The 18109-nt window shown below is 33.1% G+C and overlaps 1 protein-coding gene across 1 annotated transcript; it reads right to left on the bottom strand.

The window, feature by feature from the left end:
• Nucleotides 1-19: 19 nt before the first annotated feature.
• On the bottom strand, nt 20-18106 carry LOC128205334 (adhesion G protein-coupled receptor L3-like). Its single transcript, XM_052906900.1, has 24 exons — nt 17973-18106; nt 17209-17319; nt 13923-14081; nt 13305-13385; nt 12879-12977; nt 12632-12720; nt 11589-11771; nt 11388-11459; nt 10391-10499; nt 10072-10167; nt 9507-9588; nt 9150-9246; nt 8375-8421; nt 6673-6805; nt 6316-6419; nt 6049-6151; nt 5660-5810; nt 5133-5202; nt 4975-5041; nt 4562-4647; nt 4010-4136; nt 3576-3617; nt 3323-3400; nt 20-2144 (listed from the first exon to the last, which is right to left on the bottom strand). Exons 1-24 carry the CDS (start codon nt 17983-17985, stop codon nt 2115-2117), a joined length of 2229 nt encoding a protein of 742 aa, XP_052762860.1. The 5' UTR covers nt 17986-18106; the 3' UTR covers nt 20-2114.
• Between the last annotated feature and the right edge of the window lie 3 nt (nt 18107-18109).

Raw genomic sequence — 18109 nt, 5'->3', positions numbered from 1 at the left:
CGGGGTTTATCAGTGCAATTTTAACACAAAATAACACGGCAGCAAGCTTCATTTTAAATAATATAAAAATAAATTTGTATGCCATGGTAATGTAGGAGTTGTCGCTTTTTAACCATTTATTTTCAATTTTAGCAATGCTTATGTTAATCAATGTACAATACAAGAAGTTTATCGCTAGTTTGAATGCTATTATAGAAACATTTACGATTGGATGTAGTAACTCTCATTTAATTCAATGAATCACCGCACTTTAGCAGCAACAGAATTATTAAAATCATGATTTGTGATTGAATAAAGAAAAAAAACTTATGACTTCAGACAGATATTTTCTGTAAATAAAAACATCATACTATCGATAACTGCAATAGTAAACATTGTCGCACAATTTCTTTCATTTGCTCATATTTGTACAAAAGAATACAAATTCTGAGCAAAATGCAAAACACAAATATTCGAACACTTGGTTTTAAGATTGTATCCCCTTTTAAATCTTCAAACTAAGGAAGCTCGGACCTTACTGGGAAATTAACCAAACAAACAAGCCATAAACATAGTCTGACTAACATTTCATCTACATAATGTCATCAACGTAGCGTGGTGAACAATCTTCTCATGGCTTCGACCTTTAATACCCTAGCTTGCAAACGGTCAGACTACAAACGCTGCTCAGACGATGACGGTGATTATATTCCACTTAAGAAACTTCAACAGACAAAAACGATATGTTTTGTCAACATATGTTTTGCACTGATCGTGACTGCAATAATAAGGTAAATGCGTCGTGAAACTATATTTTTTCTACTCACACTGAGTCTCGTGAAATAAAATACCATCTTGCACTAAATTCAAAAAATACCTGAATAACATATGTAATACTTTAAAGTTGACTAGATACTGACTTGGTAAACAAGGAAACAGTAATTCAAATGACATATACAATAAATAATTGCATAAAATAAATAACAATTTAAACATGCAAGTATATAACATTACTGTGATAAAGAGTAATTTATAATTCAAAATAATTACTCGTCGTTAGATTTCATTCTTATCGACAGTTCTAAAGCGATTATAAATTAAAAATATGCCAAAGATAAAACTAAGTCAGTTGAATTCACCACTTGATATGTCTCCAAAAAAAATTTGAATGAACTAAATTGTATCTTAAAGAGTGTAGGAACAAGTTAATATTTCGTTTTCATATGTTTCCACCTTGAATGAATATTTATGGGCAAAAACTACAGAAACAAGCTGAGTAGCCAAAAGTTTAAACATAGCTTTATGTTATAAACCCCGTTTCATGGCACAGGGTAAACGCCAACGACATAGAACACAAAACAAAATAATCACAAACTAGAAACATTTAAGAATAGCACAAAACTCCGCAAACAACACAGTGCACATTTACTATATAAAACAATAGGTTTGTTTATCAAGAATTGTTAGGTACCGCCTTGGAACGGTCAGTAAAATGTCAATTTACCTGGGGTTTAAACCATTTTACGTGCACAAACCTCACTCTTATACCACCATTCCTGAATAAGGTAAAAACGTAAAATGTAAATCTTATCAAAGTTTGCATTAACTTGAGGAAAATTAATAATAAAACAAATAAAAATAAAATAATAGAAACCCCAAGTACTTCAATGATTATGGATCTCAACACTAAATGCACACGGACGAATAGAATTAAGAGTACCTATTGCATAACTTTTTAAAGATATGATGCAGTTATTTTGCAGCATCACACACATTCTGCCTTAAAAAATAAAACGTTTAAGACTGTGTGGTCATAGAGTTTCATAGTAAAAAGCATCATTATACTAAAACTGAGAATATATAAAGAAAAACATATCAAAAAAGAAAAATAACATGTGTTCGCTAAACTTCTCTTCCAAATGATTACCTATGTACAATATTTTAAGTCTAATTTTGTAGGGGATGTAGATGTATTTTCAATTTAAAGGTAATTCTAACGAAGCTTAAACATATGTGGGATTTCTACCCGATAGACACCGAATATATTTACTTCTGATCAACTTATTGACAGATTCGACTGTAAGTATATACTTTAGTCTGTAAATTGGTCAGTTATACAGTTGATTCAGTAGACATCACGTTTGATTTGGTACAGCCGAGGATTTCTGTAAACACACAATCATATTTTGATAATATATATATATTTACATTATAACCCACTTTCATTTCATGCAGCCTTCAATAACTACCACGATTAATCGACTACAGCTATAACACACGTCATAATTTGCTGAAAACAAAATAGATTATGAGACGTTTAGAGCATTTAAGGGGTAAATGTTAAAGGGACTATACACCAGATTGACACCAAAAAAAGATTTGTCATATAATCTCAGGACAGTTATTTAATAGAACGTGTTTCGCTTTGAAATCATAATTGTAAAAAATACTAAAAAAAAATAAAAATGTCGGAGACCGAGTTCGAACATGTGTCGCCAAAATTGCAGTCCAGCGTCGTATCCACTGAGCTACGACGGATTACTCTATAAAGCTATACACCTAACTCGGTAATCTCACGTAATAACACCGACTAGCCAAGAAATGAATTCTACTAGGTAGACATACCCATCTTTTTTAATGAAAAAATACGATACAACTGCTTAACTAAGATAAATTGTAAACTAGGTGGTACTTTTGTTAGTAAGCTTAAATGCATTGTACACATTAATACCAAGTTTATGACAGTTTTAGACAATTGTCTTTTTTTCTTGTGAATTGATCATCTGGTGCATAGTTGCTTTAATGACTTATCATTAAGGCTTTACGTCATACATTCAAACTATGATATTTCCCAAATATGTAGATACCAATACATCGTTTCTAAGTCGATCTGGTTTATAGACCGGATTAGTATAACTTATTTGTTCTTACGGCATTCTTGTTAGATGTTGATTAAAGTTAAAAATATGTGCTAGGGATGCAAACGAATGGCAAAATTGATATTCGAATATTATGTGCACATGTACATATGTCAGCAAATGTCTTGTTCTATTTTCTTTACAAATCGATGTCTTGGATTAGCTAAAACATTAAGTTATTTCGCATATTTAACATATTAATGAAGAGTCTTAAAATTGCACTAAGCCACTTTTAAACTGTAAACAAATGTCAATAAATAACCTTTCTCTCAATCAAATACTGTAATATATTCTTATATATTCTATGTTTATTCTTGTTATTGTGAAAAGTTTATATTACGAACAATATAATTACGAAGTAATGTTTTGTTAATTACAATTTAACAAACACACAAAATAAGAATTATAATACAATTAATCATTACCGATTTCATTTCAGTAGCAGTGATCGAGACCTCTGGTGCATGCCACCGGGCTCGCCTAGCTTTGAACACCTCCTGCACCTTCGATACATGGTTTTATCGTGTTATAGACAATGCAGTCACCGAATTATTATTCACAAGTGAGTGTGTTGGATTACATACCTTAGAGCAGTACACGGTTTTATCTTTTTACACGCATAATATAAACGCGTCTATCTTTGCAGTTTTAATACATTAAAAATGGGAGCAAACATACTTTTCTATCCAGAATGCACTGAACAACGAATATAAGGACCCCCTGAAAATAAAAACATAGTTATTTTGTTTCATTTAAGAGCTTTTTTTGACGGTTTATGCAAAGGTGTATGTGCACTGTGGAACAAAATACTTACTAGTTTCAATTATATGTGGTTATATATGGAGATATGATCAATGTTTCAATCAGCAGAAAACAAATTGTTGTACTTGTACCTTCATGTTATTGTACACGTACCTACATAACAGCGAGCGTGTACTTACATAATAGTATATGTGTTCCGACTGTTGTACGTGCACAATGACAATTTGTTACACGTGTACATAAACACTTTAGTCCGTGTACCTACATACTATTGTCCGTGTACCGCCACTATGTTATAGGTGTACCTGCAGGTCGCTTGTACGTGTGCATGCAGAATATTGAACGTGTACCTGTAGACTGTTGAAGATGACAAAGAGGTACTGGAAAACGACTGTTTCTCTGTTGACAGCAAACACTCCGAAAAACCACGTGATCCCGAACACTGGCAACAAGACACACACGCTACGTAGCCCGGTCCTGTAACAGATAATACTAATTTTTAACGATTTTTTTTTATACACAAGCAGGTGTAAAACGCAAATGATGTATGCGTTTACTTCCATACTAAAGTATGTAAACATTGAGCATACAATTGGCATTCACCTTGCATTTGAGAAATAACAGTAAACATATCAGACCAACAAAATAGCATGAAATACTCACCAATAAGACTAGGACTCAATATATAACATCGGGCAATTATGAAATTACCAGTTGTCATTATATCGGTGCAAATAACATGCTACTTTACGTCTGACGTGAACGCTTTCACTCATGATTGTTTCAAACAATTCAATACAATGTTGACTAACATTTTAAGAAGTTTTAAAATTGGTATCAAAATAGTTTAAAGACGTGTGCAAGTCATAAGCGTAAGGCAGCGATAGAGAAATGAAACGTTCTTGATCTTGTCAGCATCTCCACGTTTTGACAAAGCGGAAGTCCCAAACATCCTTTTGATGACAGCGACTGTGATGATGGTGTTCGTCTTTAACAGAAACATAAACATAACTAGTAAGAATAATAAAACCAACAGCACATCCAGCATAAAAACAATACCTGAAAATTCATTGAAGCAAAAAACGCAAATGAATATTATCCATATTAAGAAAATAATATTTTAAGAGCATGTGATTGATGCCTGTAAGTTTTCTTGTTGTTTTTTGTTTCTTTTCAAGCATTTACCATTTACTCATTCATCAACATGCTTATCAAACTATTTCTGCAACAAGAATAGCTACGAGAATGTTGTTGTAAGATTTGTTTAGGTTGCAATCAAGATCGTTATCAAGAACCTATAAAGGAAAACACTCACAAATACGATTGCCAATGCCGGTCCAGCAAAGGCCCAGAAAAGTCCCAAATCAATGCTTAGCCAACAGCTAGAAATAAAGAAAAACAAAAATGCAGCCCTCTTGAAACTAAAACCAAACAATTTAACAAAAAAAACTTCATTTATTTGTGGGAACTTACAATTTGTCATTTCCATAACCTTTCAGTTTAGATGATGCAGCAGAAATGATGACAACGATCAGGGGTATTCCTGAAAATATATAGCCTCTAAATAGGGGAAATACTTATGTTTGCTTACCGAACAAAAACATGGTTAGCATCAATTTACAGTAGTTTTGTTAGGGGTTTTTCCAACAGTTGACCAAAAAGGGTTCGCGAAAATGTATTTTGGGGACTTGGTCAGGCTATAAGATCTATGTTGTTTATGGTTAAGATCAGTTAAATACAGAACTACTTTACTAGACTTACTTACTTTATCTTCAACTCATTAAGGTTATCTTGTTTACATGTTCTTATCGAAAAAGGACACTCTTTAAATCATATATCTCAAATAGATCCCAGTGCATTACTATTTAATTATTTATTTTTTATCAGAAAGCTTCTTTTTTATTGAAAACCTTAAAACAATGGGTTTTCAATATATGTTTTTGTCTTTAAGTTAACCATAATGCGTATATAACGACTTTGTGATTTATATGTTCAACTACCGTAAGAAATTCCAAGCAATGCATGTAATGCGTTTCGTTTGTCATGAGGTCTAAGCACCATTTGTGCAATTATACATCCTTCCGATAGCATCAAGAAAAAGGCAACCAAAAACATGTAGTGGAGCAGAACGGCAATGGACGTGCACATGGCCTGTAAGACATAAAAACACACAATGTACAGACAAATCACCGAATAAAGTGGATAAATCTTTAGGTTTTCAGTTATGACGACACACAATGTGTTCTCAAATGTTGTAGCAAGGATCAAACGCATAACTTTGAATGATAATTCACAAATGTAAACATTTCTACCACAAACGGATTATACAGTCATTATTTTAGACTGGCCTTTTAAATTTGAAATGCCATTATTCTTTGGACGTAATTACATGTTGTGAAGTGCTGTTGACCCCTGCCAGAAACACGACGTATGCCAGAAGTAAAACCGTACACAGGTTGACAAGTAAAGCTGACCTCGGCGTACGTACAACTCTGTAAGGATATAAATCTCAATTATATCTTTTTGACATAATCTTAATATTTTTCATAAAGTTACTATTATAACATTTATTGCAAGTATTTATGTCTTTTTCGTCAACCTTACTCCTTCATCTCTCAAATCACTCATACATTATGTATATAAAAACTCCATTTACCTCCAAAAGTAGACATAGGTCGTGATGGTAAGAAACAAGCCAATTATAGATATACTGCATCCCACAATTGACAAAACTCCAAGACGGCGATGGTGAAAAGTTTCCTAAATAGTTAAGGACTTGCATATATTTATCAGAAAATAAATAGGATTTTTTTCAGGAAATTAAAATAAAAAATAACAGAAATAATGAAAATCGTCTGTACCCATTAAATGTCTGAATAATTATTTTTTGATAATGCGGGTAAAAAGACGTTCTGCATGCACTATACAGGTCTTACTGGCAGTTATGTGTACACATGTACAACACATTTTAGTAATAAGCACTTTATGACGAGAAAACGAATTATATCACGACCGTTTCAGATGGACTTGCGGGGCTCATTAGAACAGCAAAGTTTGTCAGGTGGTTACACTGGCAGGACACGGTTCCCCTTTCCCTATCAAATTGTTCCAAAGTGCATCCATCAGTAGACCAAAGGCTTTTCCCGCTACAAAAGAGACAACACAGTCGTATATAATACAAAATGACTTAGGGAAAGATATCAACTTGATTGAACTCATTTTGATTTGTGTAAAAGTAATCAAACATATCAGACTATTAATCAAGAATTGTAGTTTCGAAAAGATATGTTTCACATAAAATGATATATAAAAATGATGACTTAAATTTACTTAACTTACTTTTACCGCCGTACTAGTATGCCAATCATCTTCTTTTTTGAATTAAAGTTAAATGGGCACAATTGTGATAATGAAGTGCATTTGGTCCGCTTTCATCAATTCTATCCTATAGCATTATTATGTTTGAGCGCAAATGCGTTCAAATCAAAACTATGTTCTACACTCAAAAAGCATGAACTAGTCCAATCTATTACCTTACTAACGTTTACATATGAATGGTTTGTATAACAACTAGGGATGGCAATAAGTAACCGAGTACTCGAGTACTCGATCAATCATTTGAGTACCCGAGTATCAAATCACTACTCAAGTACTCAGATGATTGATATTTTGTTTATAAAATTCACAATTAACAGACGTAAGTATCAGATCTTTCGTGTATCCAAGCCGACAATTAACGGCCCCTCTAATTCCCGTTGTGTACACCGTAATACATTACTTGACAGTTATTGTGATAGTTGCAAACTGTCAACGAATGACCATAATTTGCATAACGCACTGATGTCAATTACCGATGTTTTGATAGCGATACATCTCTTACAGAATTGTATTGTTCACCAATAAGTGTGTTTTCACCAAACAATGGACGTTGACGAGCGAATTAATAACGGCCGTTACGTGCAATGATTCCTGAATGGGCGTATTTTTAGCAACGATTATCACAATTGATTGGTGGATATCTTAATCATGGACAAACAAATATTAATGAGGAAAACAACAATATTTCAGTATGAAGAACTGTCATTTTAAATAGTATTTCGTAGAGTAAACAACTAAACAATTTGTAAATAATTTTCGTTTATTGTAATTCTGAATTATTGAGTGTAGTCTCGATCATCTCGACGCTCGAATATGATCCGAGTTTTGCTTTCCATTTATATTGTAGTACATATACGTATAAAATGAAATGAAAACGACAAATTAAAAGCATGAAACAATACTTCTTTTCGTTCTGTTGATTTGTCTGTTAGGGTATAGTCTTATTTAAAGATGCAATTGCCAATATTACGAACAACGCACGATGTACACGACCGATACATATATACACAAAAATTTTCTTTCCCGAAAACCAAATTAAATTTATCCGTATAATCGTGTACTCGATCGAAAGATTGTCTGAGTACCGGACTACCAATTTTACTACCCGTTGCCATCCTTAATAAAAACCATTGCTCATACGTTTGAAAATTGAGCAAAATATTTTCACTGTTATATTTGTTCCCATAATGCATATATTTATGGTTTATCAAATTTGTATTTTAAATATTCAATTTTGTTTTTGAAAATATATGTATATGCTGATAACCATTTAATGTATAAATTGTATACTCTCAAATTTATTGAATTTAAGGAACCACAAATATATTAGGATGTACCTTCGATTTGTTTCCCAGAAGGAACAGAACGGATTTGTTAGGCTATTCTGAAATAATTGGACAAAAACAAAAGAAATATAAGTCTATTTCCACGCATAAACTCTGACCAATAATAAAATTATAAAGGAGCATTCACATCAATAAGCGAAAGACACTTTAGGTCACAAGTAAACAAACACACAAATATCAGTATAATTTTATGTTGGGCTTACCGCCACGGCATTGTCAGTGAAAACTAATAAGACAATGAAAATTACAGGGACAAGCCTAGTAGTATTAAAGTAACACCCTTGTTAAACGGTATACGACTAGGACCCAAGAGGTACTGGACGAGATGCAAAACAAACAACATACACTGACCACACTCGCATATAAAAGCTGTATCAATAATTGATTGGGTAACCGAATTTGAACTATCAGTGAAACACGAGTTCAATTAATTAAAAACACAAGTTCACTGGTACATGAATTCACTGGGGAACTTCTCCCAACATTTATCAGTACTTTCCGTATCAAAATGTAATTCTCATCGGAGCAGCCCAAACTTCCCGACAATGAAGAATATAGTAAAACAAATAGTATATAGTGAAAAAGCAACTACAGGTACATAGCAACTGATTAAAAATTAGAACAGGTATATAATTATTTAAAGATGCAAAGAAATCTATAAGTCAAAATACACCAAACATAACAATAACACAAGAAATTAACGGATAGAAACTCCAAAAATATGAAAACATCGAATGTCGAAATATGTATTTAAACATGTACATACATTTAAAAGATGGAAGCTCATTCTGACGTTCTCAGTCTTGATGTGATGCCCGTAAAAACTAAAGGACAAGACCGGACCGTTGATTGATCTGTCTAACCTGGCAATCGACACAACAAAGAACTTTTAATACTTCAAACTATAACATATTCTATGTCATGCAGGGAAATTGCTAGCATTGAGCTGTGGTATCGACCGAAGCTAGCTCAATTTCGTAGTTGTGCACATTTAAATGTCTAAACAATATCTTCTAAAAATGAAGCTACGTATGAATATAACTTAATGCAAATGCCATGTTTATATTTTGTAGATACGTAAAACATGCGTAAAGAACAGATATGGAAAGGACATTATACGTACGAGTCGATATCGTTTGAAGAGGTAGGCAACATTCCCGAAATACTTTTAAACAAGCTGCCGCTAAATACCTTTTTCCCAATATCTGTCTTACAAAAATATATTTTTCAGAACTTAAACATTTGCAACAGTATTCCTAACAAAGCAATCGAGCCGAACCGTTTAAACGAGACAAACAAAACATAATTAGAATCAATGTTTAAAACAAGTTCGTTCGATATCACATAATATATTATATTTTGACACATTGCTGAAGATACATCGGAGTGGCAAATAAGTTACAATTTTTGGCCAATTACTGTTATCAAAATAAACGTTATGTCCTTTAGACAACAGTGTTTCGTTTTGATATAAAAAGTTAAGAACATGTAAAGACATTTTTATTATCCCATAAACAAAAACAATAAATCTTTGATAGAGTCATAAACCTTTCTAAAATTAAATTTAAAATTAATTTCTATTGCATAGACATTGTGGTTCTATTCCATTTACGTATTACGTATAACTATGTGTACAAAATGAAATGACCCTTGCGTCTAATCATGAACCAATTACAAGATATGGCTACCTTGTCCACAGCCGACGACGATCTGATCGGTCGTACTGGCAGCAGCAGACGGAAAACTAATGTTTACACATTTGTCAACCTGCCCTATTTCTATAACTAAAATTATTGAAATATACTATAATATGATTTAACAAGCTTACATGCTTGCAATATAACTCAGGAAAACACTCATAATAAGGAACATTCAAGCTAATTAATATGTTATATTAGATTTTGAGTTTTTTTAACGTTTCAGATCCATTATTATGATTTAGTTAACAAAATGAATATGTTTTATTTGATAATAACACAATTTCTAAATACTTAACAAACTACTTACACAAATTTGACTTGTCGAACGTCTTGTTCCAATCACCGTTAGAAAAGTTTACAACTTTCGTTATAAAATGGTCGATTGTGTTTATAACTGAGTCGGCACCAACTCCCTTCTGTTGTTCAGAGAAATAAATCAAACACTAACCTAAGGTTATATTCGCCACAAAATGGCGATTCGTATTCATATATCAGTTAAGCGTAATATTTTTTTTTATTATTATTACCTAACGTTTCTTCAAGAAGAGGTAAGGTGCATCTCAGAAATCGGAAACATTTGTCGTCAATGTATACTTTTATATGTATATAAGGAAATGGTAAAGTAGGGTAAATCATTTAATAAGGACAATGTTTGAAGTGATAAACATCTGTTACAATTTCAAAAACAATTTGTTATTCACACTATTGGTTAGGGATTGTTTATAAAGCGATTATGTCTTTAAGAGAAGATGGAAAAAGAACATGTATTTTTCGAAAGAAAAACAGTGAGAATATTCTATTTTGACCATTTTTCAGAGCAAAATAAAACGTGTATACAATTTTAAATGAAACCCGACATCCAGACATGCTTGGGGATGTATTTTTGGCAAAAGTAAAATTCCACGTCATTTTGTACCACCGTTATAACATCCGAAATCGAAATGGGTATATCGCATTTAGATAATTATCACTCAAAACATAGTGATTATTTTGAAAATTCCCTAGCCTAGCAAAAAGTTTATGATTTCTCCGAAAAAAAAAATTATCAACCCTAAACGTACAATGTCTTCCGCAGCTAAATGTCTGAGCAGAAGGGTAACCTTTAATACAGCCTAAGCGTAGCTTGAGGAAATTGTCATATTGTCATATTGACCTTTATTTAGTTTGAGTAATTAAAACAATTAATAATGTTTTATGTGCAATTTTATTTTAATAACATTAGAAACCAAGAAAATTGAGTAGTCAAGGAGTCTTAATAAAAAAAAAATCAGATACATTTTCTAACATAAGGAAAACATACATACGTCATTAATTAAACTTTTCCAAGACGATGTCGCATTCCCATTTAGTAAATTATTCGCAACTTCGAAGAAACTCTTAAAAAAGAGAGCAAATATGACATCTTAATAGACAACTGTACAAACACACACATTTGTGATTACTTCGAGAAAATTATGATGTTTATGTTTGTTTATATTTCTAAACTAGCTATGAAAAGCACATACGTCAGTGTCGTTTTCGATTGTAGCAGAATTGATTTTGATGTCTTCAATGACTTTATCGAGAATCTGGTTAACATTCTGTAGATCACCCACTGTCGGCATATTCTCGTTGGCAGTTGTCAAGCTATTCGTTTCCTGGTTTAACTTCAACAAAGCATCCGTAGCATTGAGGGAGCCATTAAACACCTTCAAAATTAAACAAATAGTAATTATAAATATATTGTTTACCCTCGCAACTTTTCCCAGCCAGACAGAGTTGACTTTCGATGCCAAAGAAAGAATTTATCCTCACCGGATGGTTGGCTTAACCCCCTCAAAGATATTTTAACGCAAAAATGTTGTTAGAGACGCGATAAATGAGATCAGAATTGTCCCACAGCGCCGATTGTTGTAAATAATAAAAAAATGTTTATTCTTTAGATCCAACCGACTTTCCTTGTCGAAGCTCACTCAGATGCCGATTAAATAATTAAGTCGTCATCCCAGGGAGCATCATGCCGTCTTTGCGACGTGGACGCGAAAACCGATGGAAGAAATACTATATCTTCATTAAAAACTGTCAATGAATGTAGTTGTGAAACTCGGACGCTATTGAAATGAACATCACAATCAGCCGATGTAAAACAGTAAAATTGAAGAATGGAAAAATTGCATGCTTATTCTGAAAACACGTACGAATAGGTTTGCTATTTTGATTTTCAGTTACTCGTTATTTTTCGCAGCTAATGCCATTAAAAAACATTTTTTTATATCTTATTGTTAAAGCTTTCAGACTTCATGCTAATTATATGACATATCCTTCATTATTCCACAAAAACATGTTTTCAAATCCATTTGAAATCATTGACAAATGAAAAAAACTTATGTATTATACAGGATAATACATGTCTGACCATGGCTTTTGGTTGATAATTGCCCCAGCTAAAGCCTTTGGGCAATTATTCATTCCACTGGGGAAATTATCAACAAAAAGCCATGGTAAACCATGTATTATTCTATAAATAAAATACATATTTAAAATACTATGAAAGAATATTCCTTTGTACCTGGACATATAAATCCTGTATCGCCTTCCTTGTGCAATTGTTAACAGGGTTCAGATATTTGCCTTGTTGACAACGACGGTAAATGTCGCCTAAAATACAAACAACTTTGTTCTTATTGTCACGTGATGTATAAACATACAATTTGTTTAGATATGCATGTATTACTCTTTGGAAAACAAAGACAAGAGTTTATAGCCACTTTCAACTTAAAGGTAATCGCTTCACTAATTCCTAAATGATACTATACCTTGGTATCCTTCACTGCATCTGTATCGAGATATCTGCCCATCAAGAGCTTCTGGCCATTCCACGCCATTTTCTTTGGATGCAGCGCATGTGATTGGCCCTGAATAATTCGTATTAGAAAGACTGTGTGAAAGTATATTATAGTTCATAGAGGACGATTAAAGTTTAGAGTGTCTTAAATGTTCATAAAATGCACTTTTCGCTACAAACATAAAGAACGATATACAATTTTTATGGTAACATTAACTTCACAAAACCAACAAAGATTAAAGCATTCAAACTCATGATGTATTTTTACAAAACCCATACTGTTTAAGTTCTGTTTTGGTTTTAACATTATGTTGGTTTTTGATTTTGCAATTACGAGCGATATTTTGGCAGACATGCTATCTATCGACATACAGTTTGAGTAAACACAAACGTTAACCTGTGTCATGGACCACTGTGTCCGCGGTAATATCTTCATTAGCACTTGTAGCGTTCACTGAACCGTTGTCTTTTTCGTTACCTAGCGAATTGAAGAACAACTGTACAAAGTGTGTTCAATGAGGGCCCTGTTTTAAAGTGATTTTCCCAAAACTATTTTTCATGAAAACACAATTAAAAGTACAAATGAAAAGAAGATTTAATACAAAACCTGCCTCGAGAAATTGACTGCCAATCGAAAGCATAACGCTAGTGTTAAGGTGTTCTAGAACGACACGCGGCTCTTAAAGCTGCACTATCACAGATTCACTGGCTTTACATCTTTTTGTATTGTTTGACTTGGAATGAGCACATTTTTGCGTAAATATCTGCAAACCAGTAATAAAAGACTGCTGACAAAAATCAGTTACTAACGGTTTCAGAAAAATGCATAAACATCATTTTTTTAACTAAAATATAAAAATCTGCGATCTGAATTTTTGTCAGAAGTCTTTTATCACTGGTTTGCAGATATTTACGCAAACATTTGCTCGTTCCAAGACAAAAAATAAAAAACAGTTGTCAAAACGTTCAATCTGTGAGAGTGCAGATTTAATAAAACTTTTTTGCAAGAAAGTACCTTCTTCAATGCAATTGACATTCGCCCAGGCATCGTCATCAAGGCAGTCAAACACCATAGAACTAGCGACAAACCCACTATCACAAATAACAACTGCATATTCACCGCAGCCTACGTACTGTACATGGCTAACATAATTGATGTTGGGAAGGCGACACGCTGGGGACAAATGAAAAATGCAGTTTAAATTTTAATGCAAATATATCATATTATACTCAACGACATATTCAGGTAACTCGTTGCTCCGAAATCTAGCAGTGGAAGAGGTGTTGACATTTTGATGTTCATGAAAATCAATATGAAAATTATATTTTGGATGAATGATAAAAGTCTTGCTATGTTAGTATTAAAACTTTTGTGTCATTGTTTGATACCCATCAAATATAATGCAATTCAAATAATCATTTGTGACCGTGATTGTATTGCCTTTGTGTGTTGTGCATCGTTATGGAGTGCATTATAAACATGTTCCTCTATTCCTTAAGATACATAATCCAACATGAAACAGATAATTTGTGATATGATATCCTCTGGGGAACAGTATGTTTTAACGTCCGCATTTAGTAACATGTATTGAGATCACCATGCTTATTCCTAGTTTTCACTGTCAATCCACTACACAAACAGAAATATGGAGGATTTAATTCATTACGTTTATACACCAAATCTTGTAAGCAAATAAAAATGGTGGTAGAAATGTTTACCTTCAAATGTCCTTGGCATTAAAAAGTCAGTACTGTTTGCTTACATGAAGCGCATTGTCAAAAATATACATCACATGTTGTTGTTTAGGTAATTTTTGTGCTTTAGCCTTAAAATTACATTGACCTTGACCTTGAAGCGGTAAGTGTCATATGTCACTTTAAAGTACAATATGGTAGACGTATTTTATCAATATCAATATTCACACTTGTCTTTAATGGAAAATTTCGACACTCAAAAATAACATTTTTACTCAATTTACAATTTATGGCGGCAATCTTGGTTTCTTGGTCCCCGCCATGTGTTGGCAATTTATGACACAAGTTCCATATACTAAAGGCTTTGCAAAAACTATTGTGTGTAACGTTGTTTGCTATTTCATTGTTGCTACTCTTCCCCGGGATACACTGATAATCACCCAACTATGAATGCCTATTGGAGGTTTAACATAGCAAACTTTAATATAGCTCAATACTTAATTGTTTTATGCATGATACTTCGTTTATAAGGATTTTTAGCAGATTGATACATTTAAATGCCATATCGTTTAAATAATGTTATTTGTTTAATAAAAAAACACTAAGGAAAAAAAATGGAATAAGGTGATGGTACATATTTGGCTGGTTTTTCTTACCAGCATATCTTATGTGGCCCTCTTATGAATTATTATAAACAGAAATGAGACTATGTCAACGAACTATATTCTTTTAATGCAATACTGTATTATTTTGTAAATGTTTAAAAACAATTGTAGAAAATAAACAATTTCACATGCAGACTTTGAAATGACCTTGAAATAACTTTTGTGACCTAAATATATAATATATTAGACTGATTGACATATGTACACAATTACTCAACACATTAAAGTCAATACACGTTTCTGTTAGATAGTTATAACACAAGTAATAAGACTTGTCATGGGCTCGAAAAACGGTGGCCATTTTGGCTGTTGTCTTGAATACCATGGTAACCTGCATGATGCAATTGTCCGCCCTCGCTTTAAATGAACTTTAGACATCCACCGACACAAATATACCAACAAAAATGCACACTTATACCTTTAAGGGATGTATGGCATTCTGTTTTTGTAGCCTCAGTTCTATTTGGCTAAGAAGGAAGAGGGCCATTTAACGTCAGCTCCATCACTTAACGGTTGTGCAATGAAAATGAGCTGTAGACACTTCAGTGGTGCAGCTGATGCCCTGTGTTTACTTCTGTACACGTACACTGTGGTGCCCGAATCGTACTTGCTGCATATTTTGAGATCTGCTAAAACTTTAAGTACACTTCGTTGCTTACAGGTACCATTATATATAGTAATTACGCCGGAACATCACAAAAATAACAAGAACTTTTTAAAAAGGAAATATGCACCTTACACTAAAATTGGTTGTATTGTAGCTTTAATGATTGTCCTGTCGAGTAGTTGGGCGCTGTCGAGTAAGTCGAAGTAACAGAAAAGATTCGACTTGTTACACATATCTTAATTTGCAAGTATATTGTTGATAGGCGCGGTATATCTTAGAGATATACGCATGTACCATTTGTTTGCATACCATTAAATTTATTTAAAAAATACAAGTTTCCTTATATGGGTACCGATTTCTTCAATATACTGTATAGCACTGTGATATACTGCGAGTGTCTACAGCTCATTTTCTTTGTACCACCGTTAAATGGTGGAGCTGGCGTTTAGTAGCTGTGAAGAAAAACGCAATGTATAGTTCTCAAAATTTTATCGGAAAACGTTTAAACGATATATCAATAGTTCATGTTATCATAAACCTTCTTTAAAACGTCGTATAATTCCACAAAAAGTGATATTATCAACAATCCAACTTATCTCTTTAGGATCTATCTGTAATAGCTGATTTTAGCACAAATTGGTTTGAATCAACGACAGTCGCTTTTAACATCACTGAGCAAGTTACTCTACCGTTCGAACTTATACAGTCGAACCCCGTTAACTATAACCCCTAGTGACCGATGGAAATACCTCGAGCCTCGGATAATTCGAGCCAAGCGAGAATCTTTACCTTCAGTATAAAGAATCAACTAGAAATTCGAGCCAAGCGAGTTCGAGCCAACGGGGTTCGACTGAATGTCAAGCTTGTAAGAAATATCTTCAACTTCAACAGTAAACCATACTTTTCCATTTTAATTATCGACATAAAAATATGATTTATAAACATATACTTAATCGATATATTTACGACATTTTACCACCACGAACACTGCTCGCGCTTTCTGAGCAGCTAGTTTTCTAAAGTAAAAACATGGTAACCTTCTACTATGCCATCGAGTAACCCGCATCCCAATGTGTTCATGTTTCAGTATTAAACTCACAACTGTACATAATTTCAAAAAGTATATGTTTTCAAACAGTGTTCACTTGATGAACTCACATTGATAGTACACTGTAACAAAACTTTATCTTCTTTTTGCAATATAAATATCATATTGAAAAGGCCCTTGAAATTCAACGCATCTAAGGTTGCAAATGGTCATAAAATAAATTAAATGCTTTAAAACTGAAGGCGATTTGTTAATTCATACACTATTATATATGTACAGTTCTAACCTGAATCATTGTAGCATTCCGGGTTGCCTATAAGACACGCGAACTGGGGGTGAGATCTATTACCTTTCACACCAACATAATCTCTCCAATCAGCAGCACGACAGATGGCATCTTTAAAACAAGAATAAAAATGTATATTGACCGGCGATTATCCGTTCCACAATAAGAGGACACGTTCGAGATTAAAACAATAGATAAAGGCAACAGGCCCCAATTTCTAGAAACTTCTTACGTCTCTAATAAAAGGATTAAGATTATCCCACTATTTTTGTCTTTCAATATTTTGCGTTTTATATGCTCCTTTAAATGTTCATTTACTTAAGATAAGGATTATCGTTAATGTAATCACAATAAAACATTTTTCATTATAAAAATTCACTATAAGTATGTATTTCTGCTAATTGAAATTAGCAACTTAAGCCTGTTAAGCTTAAGAAGTTTCGATAAATTGAGGCCTGGTGATTTTTCTCTTGCTTTAAATGGCCATTTTTGTATTCAAAAGTACGTTAAACAACCTTTTTTTGCAACAGAAGATGGCCCTTACTTTACTTTTTTATTTAAGTATATTCTTCAGCAGGCTTTTCTACAATGCAGCATGCATAATATATTCACACAACATATACAATTATTGCAGCATTACGCAGTATACGTGTGTAAATATTATATCACGTGAAATATGAGGTATCTACGATCAATTCAATTCAATGAAGTGTGCGACATGTAATGAAAATAGAAGTATTGGGTTCACCAGCAAAGAGAATCACCTGTAGCACACATAACTCCTACATCCTCATAGTGTTTACAGTCGGTACGCCCCAATTCACCATGAGCACAATCAGCAATGCTTGACTCATTTCCTAGGCAGCGAACATCGTCTAGCCAGATCGTACCATTGCCTTCC

The sequence above is a fragment of the Mya arenaria genome, chromosome 10, assembly GCF_026914265.1.
Source record: "Mya arenaria isolate MELC-2E11 chromosome 10, ASM2691426v1".
NCBI lineage: Eukaryota > Metazoa > Mollusca > Bivalvia > Myida > Myidae > Mya > Mya arenaria.
The sequence above is the reverse complement of the archived record's forward strand: the minus strand, read 5'-3'. Positions and strand labels throughout refer to the sequence as shown.

What these genes read in the sequence shown, in the direction of transcription:
- LOC128205334 (XM_052906900.1), bottom strand. An exon ending in TCTTCAAACGATATCGACTC is followed by an intron (nt 9,247 to 9,506) that starts GTACGTATAATG and finishes GTCGATTGCCAG; the next exon opens with GTTAGACAGATCAATCAACG. An exon ending in AGTGCATTCTGGATAGAAAA is followed by an intron (nt 3,401 to 3,575) that starts GTATGTTTGCTC and finishes CATGTATCGAAG; the next exon opens with GTGCAGGAGGTGTTCAAAGC.